This window comes from Copadichromis virginalis, linkage group LG18, assembly GCF_057382275.1.
Source record: "Copadichromis virginalis isolate Kocher_CV1m ecotype Utaka linkage group LG18, C_Virginalis_male_GT1.1, whole genome shotgun sequence".
NCBI lineage: Eukaryota > Metazoa > Chordata > Actinopteri > Cichliformes > Cichlidae > Copadichromis > Copadichromis virginalis.
The window spans coordinates 9,254,468-9,268,404 of record NC_140635.1 but is presented as its reverse complement, the minus strand read 5'-3'; the positions used below and the strand labels follow the sequence as shown (position 1 = coordinate 9,268,404).

The 13,937-nt window shown below is 40.1% G+C and overlaps 1 protein-coding gene across 3 annotated transcripts in view; it reads left to right on the top strand.

The window, feature by feature from the left end:
- Positions 1-12,379, top strand: part of LOC146687244 (acyl-coenzyme A thioesterase 5-like) — a 35,639-nt gene extending 23,260 nt beyond the window's left edge. The window contains exons 1-4 of one of the 3 annotated variants that reach the window (XM_085440366.1): positions 4,272-4,448; positions 10,426-10,925; positions 11,043-11,245; positions 11,324-12,379. In XM_085440366.1, coding sequence (XP_085296492.1) covers positions 10,469-10,925; positions 11,043-11,245; positions 11,324-11,932 — 1,269 coding nt within the window. In that variant the 5' untranslated portion in view covers positions 4,272-4,448; positions 10,426-10,468 and the 3' untranslated portion in view covers positions 11,933-12,379. Of the gene's footprint in view, positions 1-4,271; positions 4,449-9,888; positions 9,907-10,425; positions 10,926-11,042; positions 11,246-11,323 lie in introns of those variants that run through there. The other 2 variants (XM_085440367.1, XM_085440365.1) reach the window with 2 other exon arrangements.
- Positions 12,380-13,937: the final 1,558 nt, after the last annotated feature.

Here is a 13,937-nt window from a genome sequence, read left to right as displayed (position 1 = left end):
TTAAATGCAAATGTTCGCAACCAGATAACCATTCACTCACTTCATAAATAAACTCATCATAACACATTGTTTTTGCTTTAAACCATGTTTCATGCTTTTCATTTTCATCATCTGGTAACACACAGATCAAAGAACCATGAATAGTTCTTGCTTCATTACACAAAGCAACAGAATCATTAGTTGAGGCTTGAACCATATAGATATAGATACTATTATCTATATCTAGTGATGTACTTACAATATAGATATTATTTTCATATACTCTCTTGTAGATGATTAGCTTTATTTAATTTAGCTTTTTTATCACATTGCAGTCTGTCCAGTTTCTCTGCAAGTGCTTTAGCAGTTATTTTCTGCGGGTCGCTTGGCTCGATAGTTCAAACGTTTGAATTTGGATATGGTAAGGATTTGTAGAAGAACAGGATGTGCCTTTGGTTTTCGGTTAAACATTTGCAACTCTGGTATAGATAAATGTGATATATTAACCTTGACACACTCCAATCCTTGCTATCCAAAAAGACTGTGTGGGAGAAAAAAATACAAATGAAAATTTCCCTTTAACGTTTTGTTTTAATGTTCAGTTTCATGCAGTTTGGTAATTTTAATTTCTCTTACCAAAACCATGATAATTTCATTTTCTATTCTAGATTTTCTAGTGCTGTCAGCGTTAGTCTCGTTAAAATCACGTTAACGCCATAACCGCATTAACTCGGCAAATCTCCGTTAGCGAGTTAATGCGGGTCGCCCGCTGCATGGGGCTGCATGGCGTCAACGCGTTACCGCAGTTAGCTCGGCCCAATAGATTTCATCTCATGATCTTACGTGATGTTACTAAATTACCAAGCCTTAAACTTGTAAATTCTAGATGGATGGATTTAAATTAAAGGTTTTTTATGTTTAATACAATTATTCCCTGGATTAGACAGTTTAATTCTTCTTTCTAGCTGTTTCAAAGCATGAACAACTACTTAAATGTTCAAGTTTCCACTTCATGTTAACGCTTAAATATTCTTTTACTCTCATTAAACCTAAATACATTCCTATAGAATGACAAGATCAGGAGAGATGACCGAAACCAAGGACATGAATGTACAGACAAAAGGAATCAAAAAAGGAATCCCCTCTCTCATGATACGTGAACAAGACCCTGAGATACATAAACTCTTTCACCTGGGTCAGCAACTCATCCCTAACTCGGAGTGGGCGCTCCACTTTTTTCCAGCTGAGGAACATGGCCTCAGACTTGGGGGTGCTGATTCTCATAAAAATCCTCCCTAGGGGTCCTCCCACCAAAGACTGCCTCAGTGCCCAGACTCATATACCTCATCCCCAGACTCTATTTCCTCTACAGAAGAAGTGTTAGTGTGATTGAGGAGGTCCTTGACGTATAAACTGACAACGGTCTCTAGTCTTGTCAGCCGAGGATCTTTATGGTCATGGTCGGCCTCCAGATCTGCTCCGTCTTTCTTTGCCAGCCTCCTGGTCAGCCCTCTTAACTGCTGTGTCTCTGCCGCTAGCCTCCTGAACTCTCACTTCTTTGTTTTGGATTTTTTTTTCTTAAATATGGTCCTTCTTTCCCTGTCAGTACTCTTACTGGAGCATTTTGGGTCACCTGAAGGTGTTTCAGGGAATTTTTACGACAGCCTGATAATAATGAATTACAGTAGTTCTGCCTAGAAGTAATAATGCATAAACTAGTTTTTCAACATCACTCTTAAACAGGATGTTTCTAATTTGAGAGATTTTGCGCAAATGAAAGAAAGCAGTCCTACATATTTGTAGTCAGAAGAGAGTCAGACACACGAAAAAAGCTCTAGTCAGAAATGCATAAGAACAGGGGTCTCAAACTCAATTTAGCTGGGGGCCGCTGGAGGCAGAGTCTGGGTGAGGCTGGGCCGCATTAGGTTTTCCACAAGAAAGGCATGGTTAAAAAATTCCAATCTTCGCAAATCTCTTTTTTTTTTTTTTAACACAAAATATGAAAAATAAATAAGCAAATTAAGAATTAATAAGAAAATGAATCAATCTGTAATACAGATTGATATAGACTCAATACTTGAAATGTGCAATTCACTTGTATTTTTATTTTTATTCCTATTTATTCTATTTATCCCCTTCGTATATTTTATTTATATTGTCTCTGTATTTATATATATGTGTGTGTGTATAACTCTGTAACTTCTGTCGGTGCTGTGCTTTTTTGGAAATCGAATTTCCCAGAGGAACCCACCCGAGGGATTAATAAAAATAACTGTGAAAAAATAACTAAAAATCCCACTGACGTGTGTATAAATCTATATACGTATAATGTCCCGCTGGGCAGCAACTTAAAAAAAAAAACTTTTTTTGAAGTGTTGTGAACGCAGCGCGCTGGGGCGAATGTCCGCGTTTGCCCAAAGGAGGAAGCCAGCCAGGTACAGAAAAGAAAGAAACACTCCATACGTCATACATTAAAATACATTATCAAACTCGCGGGTCGCACTAACATTAAATTTTCATATTAAGGTGGGGGCCAAAAACTATCGTCCTGCGGGCCGCGAGTTTGAGACCCCTGGCATAGAGGATTGCACTGTTGTTAAGCGTTGTTTTGGGTGTTCTGCGTGTACACGAATAGCTTTTCATGATGTACTTTCTGGATAGCAGGAATGGTATCTGGAGCAAAGTTCACATAGCAACATTGGCTCCATTAGAGTTAACCTCTAAGTAAAATGGGACGTGCTTGCCACACTGGCAAATACTATTATACTCATTTAGTACAGGTCAAATATTACAGGTCTGCCACTGACTGAAACTGTATTTAAGTTGACATTAAATCCAAAAGGTTAAATTCAAAAGAGAGATTATTAAAAAAACATATCCAGCAGCTCTGCATTTGTTTGCAACTCAGGTTCTTATTCCAAAGGGATCAGTGGTAACTTTTTGTTTTGGTAAGCACTCCAGTCTGTCATGGCTCTCTGCACAAATGTCTTTACAAAGCTTTTCCTAACGGCTTCCTGTTGAAGCCGTTAAATCCAAAAGTCTAGGTGTATTGTTTGGGGAGTGTCTGTGTTTGATAAAACCAGTTTGATCCAGGTGAATTATGGATGAGATGACTTTCTCAATTCTGATTGTTACTGCCTTGGTTATAATTTTCATATCTGTATTAATTAGTGAGAGTGATCAATAACTACATGTGACAGTGGGATCCCTGCAAGGTTTAAGAAGAACTGTGATAGCAGCTGTGTTTAAATCACAGGGAATAATACCAGTTTGTTTTATTCCTTGGATACATTTTAAATATATTGGGCTGAGCATATCCCAGAAAAGCTTATAGAACTCAGCCGGGAAGCCATCCAGCCCCGGCACTATATTGTTTGGTATAAGAAATATTACATGGTTAATTCTTTTTCTGTTAATGGAGCTTCTAGCTCTTATCTGTACATCTGTCAAATGTAGTACATTTATATTATTAATATTAAACTTACTCCTTCAGTTTATAAATATGCTTACGATCCCCAGCCAAAATATCCCTAAATTTTTCTTAACCACTTATCCAATTCACTTAACACTTACCCAATAATTAAGGGGGCTGGAGCCTATCCTGTCCGACATTTAGAGAGAGGCAGGGTACACCCCAGAAAAGCTGCCAGTCAATATTTAATTAGACAAAATAATTCCTGATATTAAAGCACAAAAAGACACAGAATCACATCTACAACCAATTTAGAGCACCATCTATCCCAAACTTCATGTTGCTTCGCTGTGGGAGGAAGATAGAGTACCTGGAGAGCACCTGTTGGAGGTTATTACTAGGTGAAATGAATATATATGTTGGGGAAAGGACATGGCCACTACCAGTAGTCCTGTGGGGGTGGTCTTTTATCTGTGATCTATTATTGAGTGTTTGTTGTGTGATCCTGGACCAGTTCTTGACCTTACCCCCTTTGTCCCAGGGCCTGTTTTATAAAAAAAAAATATATATATATATATAAAAATATTATAACTGACCATAAAACTCAACAAAGCTAGTCACCTCAAAGTAACTTTGGCAAGAAGACGAATTAAACAGGAAGCCGGGAACAAAACCTGACATACTGGTAACTACCTCCAACAAATCCAACATGTTCTATTGAATATGTTACTAAGTAGTAAGGTGGTCATCTCTTAATACCAGAAAAGCTGCAATTTTCAAATCACTATGTGCTTTGATGATTACATAAATGTGGAAATGAGGAACAGTTTCAGACAGATGCAGCATGAGGGGAGGAGTCAAACAAAAATTTAAGGTGTGTTGAAGAAAACCTGCCAGCCATTTAGGTAGCCCTCTATGTATAACACAAAACGTGGAATTTCCCTCATCTCACGATTAACAAATTCCGCATCTTTTCTTAACGTGGTTTCTGGAAAAAGCCCTGGACTCTCCAACAACTTTTTGTTTATTTTCCGGCAAGCTTCTGTTAATGCTTCTTGTAAGTACTTCTAAAATTTTCTTCTATTTCTGGTTCTGCCCTTAAATCCTGATGTTGGATACTGTGTTATAATCTTATTGTAGTCATATTGTAGTCTCATTGTAGTCAATGTGCGATTTCCCAGGCTTTTCAGCATTTATTAAACAAAAGGTTGTTATTACGGCGACCGTGGCTCAGGGGGTTGGGAAGCGTATCTGTGGTGTTGGCCAGAGGGGCCAACACCAGTAGGCGGCCTCGCTTCTGTCAGTCTGCCCCAGGGCAGCTGTGGCTGGCTACAACCGTAGCTTGCCTCCACCAGTGAGAATGCGAGAGTGAATGAATAGTGGCATTGGGTGCCTTGAAAAGCGCTACATAAATCCAATCCATCATTATTATTATTATCTTCAAGCAGTTTCCTTTTTTCTACATAAAAAAACACATACTGAAATTTCTAAGGTACTGTAGACAATGAAAAACATTGAATTTTTTGTTTAACTGTTCAGTTTTAATTTAGTTGTTTTTCTATTACTTAATTACTTTGATGTAGTATGATTGCAGATAAAGCTTTAAAACTTAAGAAAATACAATTAAAAGTCTGAATTTTGTGCACGCATTCACATTTTCCAAAGCCATGCAGTAGAGAGGAAGAGAGAGAGGGGAAGGGGGGTTGGGGGGCTATAATCGGTACCGAGCAGCTCTGCGTTTGTTTGCAGTTCAGGCTCTTATTGTGAAGGGATTAGTGATAACTTCCTGTTTTGATAAGCGCTCGAGTTTGTCGTGGCTCTCTGCACACTTTTTGCTCGTTTGCCAGTAGTGGTGGGAGATTTCGTGAGTGTATGTGTTGAGCTCGAAGAGTTTTCTTCTTCTTCGGCCATGTTCTCTTAATAATGCACACACTTGGTGGTTGATTACTTTTCCCGTTTCTTTTATTGTTAACAACACAGGAGGGGAAAACCATACATTACTTCAGCAGTTCGCGCTTCGGAACAACAGGAACAGGAAGTGAAGTAGTCTATAATCACCAAAATAAAATCCTTTTCAAAATAAAATGACAATCAGAAAACTTCTTTCACAACATAAAATAAATTAATATATTTACTCATGAGAACACAAATCTAACACCCCCCTTGTTCTCATGCTGCTAGCCCATAGCATCTTATGCATTTCCAAAGAACCATTTTTGAAACTTTCTGAGTCTCACTCTTGTAACTGGTTTTGTTAGTATGTCTGCAGCCATTTCTTCTGATGGACAGTGTTCAATGCAGATTTTCCTTTCATTTACCGCTTCACGAATGAAGTGATATTTCACATCAATATGCTTTGACCTCTGTCTGTTCACTGGGTTTTTACTCAACGCAATGGCCCCTTGGTTGTCCCCAAACAGTTTAGTACATGTGTACCTTTTTCTGTCCATGCCGTTTAACAGTTGGGTTAAGTACATGCTTTCCTGAGTAGTGGTTGCAAGACCAATGTATTCAGCTTCACATGTTGAGAGTGCCACTGTAGGCTGTTTCTTTGTTTTCCAAGATATTACTGGTCCCTCTTTAGTAAGTGCAAAACAGTAGCCTGTTGTACTGCGTCTGTCTTTTACAGAGGATGCCCAGTCAGAGTCACTGTAAGCAATTAGATCTAGATTCTCACTGCTTTTCTTAAAGATCAGTTCAAAGTCATTTGTGCCTTTTAGGTATCTGAGGACTTGTTTTGCCATTACTAAGTTCTCTCTCGTGGGTTGAGCTAGTGTTTGAGATAGTCTGCTAACAACCCAGCTTATATCTGGTCTCGTACACGTCATGGCATATATCAAACTGCCCACTATTTCTCTGTACTCTCTTGAGTTAACAGTCTCATTTGCATCACTTCCTCCACATGTAGTAGTGTCCGTTTTTAGTTCACACGGTGTGGATCTGGGTTTGCATTCAGACATCCCAAAGCGTTCCAACATTCTTTGAATGTACCTCTTCTGATTCATCCTGATTTCATTCTCTTTTTGTATAAACTGTATCCCAAGAAAACTGGATATTTTCCCCAGGTCTTTCATGTTAAACTTTGACCTCATTGTTTCTTTGAATGTGTTTAACAAGTTAGTATTGCTAGCCGCAATGATCAAGTCATCTACCCAGATGATAACGAGTAGAGTTTCATGTCCAATGTCCTTTCTGTATACACAGTGATCAGAAAGGTTTCTTTCAAAGTCATTTTGTTCAAGGTAGTCATTCAAGAGTTTGTACCAGTTTCTACCTGATTGTTTTAACCCGTAAAGGGATTTCTTTAATTTGTACACCAAGTTTTCTCCTGACTCTGTTTGCTCAAAACCTTCTGGTTGTTCCATGTATATTTCTTCCTCAATGGGAGCATGCAAATATGCAGTTTTAACATCCATTTGGTGGATAATAAGATCATTCTGGACTGCTATTTGCATTAGGGTTCGCACAGATGTCATGTTTGCTGTTGGTGCAAATGTCTCTTGGTAATCTATTCCTTGTGTCTGGTTGTAACCTTTTGCTACAAACCTGGCTTTGAATATTTGTCCTTGTTCATTTTCTTTGAGGGCGTAGACCCATTTTCCTCCAATGGTATTTCTACCAGTAGGTAAAGTAGTCAGTTCGAATGTGTCATTCTCCTTCAGAGAGTTGATTTCTTCTGTCATTGCCTGTTTCCACCTTGGTGCCTCTGGTGACATCAGCGCCTCTTTATAGGTTTGGGGGATTCCACAGGTTGCTCTGTAACAATAATCAACACTTACAGGGGTTTCATTTGCTAAATCTTTGCAGTTAGATGTGTAATCCTCTAAATATTTAGGAGGTTTCCTTTCTCTGTTAGGATAGCGCTCAGTTTGGTTTTGCTCATCACCCTCATTTCTTTGTATGTCAGGGTTTGGTTCATTTGTGTTGGTTTCCTCTTCTCTAGGAGGTATGTTCTCTGCTGCATTTTCATTTTGTTGTTCTGTACTTTCTTTTAAAGGCACTACATGTTCATAAGTCTGAATTTCTGTGTCATATTCATCAGTCTGTGTTTGTTGTTCAACAGTGTTCTTCTTGATAAATCTCACGAGTCTGTGTTTTGACACTTTTCCTGTGTGAGGGTTATAGACCAGGTATGCTGGGCTATTTTTACTATAACCCACAAATATCCCTTTTTCACATCTGGGATCAAGTTTCTTGTGATCATGTATGTATGCATAACAGTCTGACCCAAATATCCACAGTTTTGAGAGATCTGGTCTTTTCCCTGTTAACATCTGATACGGTGTACTTTTAGTCCTGTTACTGTAGCATCTGTTGCGGGTGTGTGCTGCATTTTGGATGGCGTAAGGCCATAATTCTTTTGGCAGCTCTTTTTCTAGTAAAAGACACCTCCCCATTTCAAAGAGAGTTCTCCATTGCCTCTCAGCTGTGCCATTCTGATGGGGAGAATATGGCGCAGATGTCTCATGCTTTATACCCTTTTCCCTTAAAAGAGACTGGAAGGAACTGCTTGTGAACTCGGTGCCATTATCCGATCTAATGCACTTAACACTGCCGTATGGTGCACAGTCAGCTAGAAACTTTGCTGTGGCCTCTGTGGTGTCACTTTTCTGTTTTAGAAAGTAAACTGACACTGCCCCTGAAAAATCATCTGTAAATAATATAGCATATTTATGACCACTTTGGCCACTAGGTTCAATGGGGCCCGCTAGATCAGTGTGCACCAACTGTAATGGGTCACTCGCTTTTGGGTCGCTTTGTCTGTTTCTGTTGTTAGTGAATTTCCCTTCTGTACACACATTACAATCTAACATGCCACTGCCTGTGATTTTCATGCCATCTACAACATCGGGTAGCTTTAACACATCACTAACATTACAATGTCCTAAAATTTCGTGCCATGTTTTCACATCACAAGCCAGATTAACAGTGTCACAGGACATCATGTCATTGTATGATGTTTCATTGTTTACCGTTTTCAAATAGTAGAGTCTGTTGTATTCTTCGATGGAGAAGACTGTCCCATCTTTGTTCACCAGTTCATTCTGTCCCTTCTTGAAGATCACCTGTGCTCCATAGTTTGTAGCTGCCTTCACTGAAAATATGCTCTGAGGGTAGGATGGGATGAACAGGGCGTCTCTCAGTGTGATGGTGGTACAGTGTCCTTGTATGTCCCGTAGAGAGACGTTGGCATCTCCCCTCTTGAGTGCGACGTTGTTTGTCCTGGATCCATCAGCGAGCTCCATGTAGTGTTTCTCAGGATCAAAAGTCTCATCAAACTTTATGAACTTGTTCTTCTCTGTAATGATGTGTGAAGTAGCACCACAGTCCACCATTAGTCCTTCTCTTATTATGTCAGTAGGCAGAAGTCTTTGACTAACTTTAAATACAAAAGTCTGCTCTTCTTTCTTGTCCTCTTGTTTTACTACAGTTAGTTTCGCATCATCTCTGTATTTGGTTTTTCTTCTACATGTCTCATCACTGTGTGTCGAGCTTCTATGGTAGCTACACCACTTAGGTGTTCCCTTTTGGCGACAATCTTTTACAAAATGTCCTCGGTTTCCACATCCATGGCAGGTGATTGATGTTAAATCAACCTTCATCACATTATCCGCTTTTACTTTGTTGTCGAATTTCTCGGTTTCCTCATAACTTCGTAGGTTGCTTTTGAACTGTGTGAATGTTAAATCTTCACTGCTTTGAGTTGTGTGAATAGCAAATGGCTTGTAAGCTTCAGGAAGCCCCTTTAGAATCATAGCAATAATAAGTCCATCACTGATGACTTCTTTTGCATTTCTTAGGGAGGTCACTGCTTTTTCAGCCCGGATAATATAATCTGTCACTGTCTCATCTGGTTTCTTCTGTAAAGACGTCAGCTCTGTGTACAGTGCGATGATTCTGGGCTTGCCTTTACTATCGTAGTGGTCACGTAGTATTTTTAAAGCTTTTCTTCCATCGTCAGTCGCATCTCTCATTACCAGTGAAAGGCTTTTATCATCAAGAAACTGTATCAGTTCAGCGTAGCATTCAGCGTTCTTCTCTGCATCTGGGTTAGTGGCTGATAATATAGTGTCCTTTAGACCAATGATCCGCATGTGGCCGAGAAACTTTGCCTCCCAAAGTTCGTAACTGTTTTCGTCTCCGTTGAACACTAACCTCTGCCATCTTCCTCCTGTTGTGTCACGCCTGGGCCCATAACCTGTTGAGCTCGAAGAGTTTTCTTCTTCTTCGGCCATGTTCTCTTAATAATGCACACACTTGGTGGTTGATTACTTTTCCCGTTTCTTTTATTGTTAACAACACAGGAGGGGAAAACCATACATTACTTCAGCAGTTCGCGCTTCGGAACAACAGGAACAGGAAGTGAAGTAGTCTATAATCACCAAAATAAAATCCTTTTCACAATAAAATGACAATCAGAAAACTTCTTTCACAACATAAAATAAATTAATATATTTACTCATGAGAACACAAATCTAACAGTATGCCTCCACATTTGGAGGGTTAAGCGTCAGGTAAAGCTTTTGTTTTCAGGCTTAAGTCGTATGTTTAATGCTTAAATGTACTAGTTAGTGAAGCCAAAGTCTACGAAGCTTTTCTTGTACTCTGTCTTCCCTTGATCCTCGACAAAAGTCTAGGTGGTGAGGCTTCAGGCTTTTACAGAAATGTAAAAATATTTCCTGCTCTTTTACCCTTGGTGGGGGGAAGAAAAGATTTTTAGCTAGCGCTAATGCTTCTGTAGTTCTGTTACTGCAGGTCTGAGAGGGTTAGGGAAGTAGGAAGGAAGGCATCAAAATAAAAGCGCACAGGACCCTTGAAACTTGACAGTTCTGTTGAGCCAAACAAAGCTGGAAGACGTATATCACATCGTCGTTTACATCCACTTTGGATGCTAGAGTTGGAGTGAAATACAATAGGACTCTTTAACTTTACCACAAGGCCAGTGTGTACTCTAAAAGGCTAAAGTTCACAGCACCTCTTAGAGTAATAAAAATAACGTGTGCAGTAGCACTATTTTGTTTATTTTTCTATAGGGCAAAGTCTAAACGTGTAACTTAAAGGAAAGTTGCTGAAGACATGGCTTCCCAAATCAGGCTGAGGCTGCTCCCGAGTGCCAGGTGTCTGTTTGATGAGCCTATTCAGGTGAAGGTGGCCGGGCTGAGGTCGAGGCAGGTGGTCTCCCTGAGAGCCAGCTCAACCGACGACAAGGGAACTGTGTTCAGCTCTGCGGCCACCTACAGAGCCAATGGCAACGGGGAGATTGACTTGAAGAGAGACCCCTCACTCAGTGGGAGCTACGTTGGGGTTGAACCGATGGGTCTGCTTTGGTCAATGACACCGGACTCTTTGCATAAAAGACTTCAGAAGACAAATGCCCTTAATCCATCCATGGTAAAGTTCTCAGTGCACGAGGAGGCAGGTGAGGGCCGGATTCTGGCAGAGGCGACTAATGAGAGGATTCTAATGGGAGATGGGGTCATTCGGGTCCCCATCAAAGAGGGGAACATTCGAGGAGTCCTGTTTACTCCTCCAGGTTTGTCAGCATCATTTAGGAAAAAAAGTACATACTTGAAAATGTCCTAGTTACAGTTACTCATAATTTTAGCTCCATACAAAAATATGCTTGCTTTGCATGTATGTTTCATTCCAGGCAGGGGTCCCTTCCCAGCTGTGTTAGATTTGTACACTTTTGGTGGAGGTCTGTCAGAGAAAAGAGCCTCTCTGTTGGCCAGCAGAGGATTTTTGGTTCTGACTGTTGCCCTGTATGGCCACGATGACCTGCCTAAAAACATTAAGGAGATCCACCTGGATTATTTGGAAGAAGCTGTCGAGTTTCTAAAAAAACTAACTAAGGTGAGTTAATTTATTCTGGAAGACTCATAGTTGTTGAAGACAACTTTGATGGCTGTTCATTGACATGTTTTTCCACAGGGTTCCAGTAAAAAAGTTGGTGTAATATCCCTTTCCAAAAGTGGAGATCTTGCCTTATCAGTTGCTTCTTACCTACCAGATGTTGAGGCCACAGTGTGGATCAATGGCTGCTCTGCCAATGTAGTTTTCCCTCTCTACTATAAGAAAAGACAAATACATTCTGCATTAATGTTTGATTTAAAGAAAGTGATTCCCACTGAGTCAGGGGCCTTCAACACCAAATACGCTTTAAACAATCCTCTGGCGGAGGAGAACAAGGGCAGCCTGATTCCCATTGAACGAGCCAAAGGACATTTCCTCTTTGTGGCCTCTGAGGATGACCTTCAATGGGACAGCAAGGCTTACGTGGATGAGATGGTGGAGAGACTGAAGCGTCACGGGAAGGAGAAGTTTGAGAGTGTGTCATACCCTGGAGCTGGACACTACTTAGAGCCACCTTATGGACCCTACTGCCCTTCCAGCTTCCATGGGGTTTTAGGCAAGCCAGCCTTGTGGGGAGGTGAGCCCAAGTCCCACGCAGCAGCTGAGGTCCACATGTGGAAGAAGATCCAAGATTTCCTCAGAAATCATCTGAGCTCTGATGCTGCACAGAATAGGGCCAAGTTCTAGTTTCAAACTAGACAATGAATAACAAAAATTAAAGTCACGACTGCCATAAAACTGTGATAATCATGTCTGACCTGTTAAATGTGTTGATTAATGATTCACTATTTTAAACATTTAAAGTCTGTAATTTATCACAACAGGTAGAACGGGATCCTCCTTACCCTCAAGGTATAGCTATAATTTTGTGTTAATACTCCATAGTGTCATGTAAATGCTTGTAAGTTTTCTGTTTTCATCATTAAAGTTGGTAAAATTTGAAAAAGGTTTATTTGTATAAAACTTAAAAAGCGTATCCTGAATTCTTGACACGATGTAGATTCAGTCCTTCTGTCACACTGAGGTACTTTGATGTTGCGAGACGATCCAGTTGTCACAGGGTGATGTTGCTGCAGACTTTGTCTCATGTCTATTAAAATATCTATTAAAATTAAAGTTACTTTTGCTGCTGGACACTCTAAAGTCAACTTATTAATTCATCAAAACCAAAAAGACAAGACGTATTGACTGCCGTTTAACTCTAGAATAAATGTTCTTAAGTGTTGATTTCTGATGTATTATTTAATGTAATGAAAGATTGTGATTTATCATAAACTGGCATCTGTGGCTCACAAATTACCTTGAGGCATACTGACACATCCCATCTTCACACAGCAAACTAGACAGACTGGTGCCTATTACCTTACAAGCTAATGTTAACTGAATTTTGTTTTTCCTTAAAATTGTTGTTGCAACTGTTACAATAGACGTGTATTCAAAGGCAACGAATTTGGTCTTGTGTTTGTTGTTCATGGTTTCTCAATGAACTCCCAAACCAGTGGAACACGCCTGTGTCTCTCTTAGTCCTTGTTCTACCAGACGACCCTCCAGAAAAGGAAGTTCTGCTAATAGGGGATTGTGAACTTGGTGTTTCCTCTTTAATATTACGCAGTCTTTGCCTCCCATTATAAGATAGTTTGGGATGAACTATTGTGAAATGGTACTATATGAATGAAACAAGTGAGCCTGTCAGTCTTCACTACTGCCACAAGATGGCAGTATAAGCCTCTAAATAAACAGTCGTGCTCTGGCTAGTGCTCCCACACAGAAAGAAACAGAATCACATCTACAACGAATTTAGAGCATCATCTATCCCAACCTGCATGGTGCTGGACTGTGGGAGGAAGACCGAGTGTTGGAGATTACTGTTAAGTGAACAGAGTTTTGGGCAACATTACACTAAAGTCTTGAAAAAATATAATAACTCACCATAAAACTCAACCAAACTAATCACCTCAAAGCAACTTTGGCAGAGCGGAAGAGGAATTTAAACAAGAAATGGGAAGCGGGGAACAAAACCTGACGTACTAGTACCTACCTCAACCTCATTTTTCACCTCTGAGATGGGAGATAACATGCTTGCTACAGTGCAGGGAGTTCATGAAGACTGCAGAACCTTCATCTGCCTGTTTGATTTATTAAGCAGCATTGTTGAAAAGCTCCTTCTCTATCTCTCCTGTTCTTTGTGTTTCTGTATCTGACTGCTCCCTTTCTGTCATTTCAGCTCAGTGGAGCTCACGTCAGCTTCTGGCCTTTGAAAGGCATTATACCTGCACTAAGGGATGTATGTTCTGTGGGAACTTGAGATTGACTTTATGCTTCTGTGTTTATGAGTAAATGATGATTAATTCATTTGTGTATAGCCATTCAAATTTAAACTGCATGCAGATACCAGCAGATACCAGAACTGTAACTGAGATGTTAAAAGTATTTCACAAGTACAAGGTATAAAACATACAGGCTTTAGAGACAAGCAGAATAGGTGATCAGAGAAGTTAAGGCTGGGTTCTGAACACTATCCAATGTCCACTTGACATTAACTTTCTGTTGTTAATGGTGAGCTGTTTGTTGTGGCCCATTGTGGAGCCAAAACAGACAGGAGGCAGGTCATGATGCTCCAAAAGACTTTATCAGGGGTGAAGTTTTCAGGACTCCGTGAAACCTCACTGAATACTAGAGTTAACTCAAAACA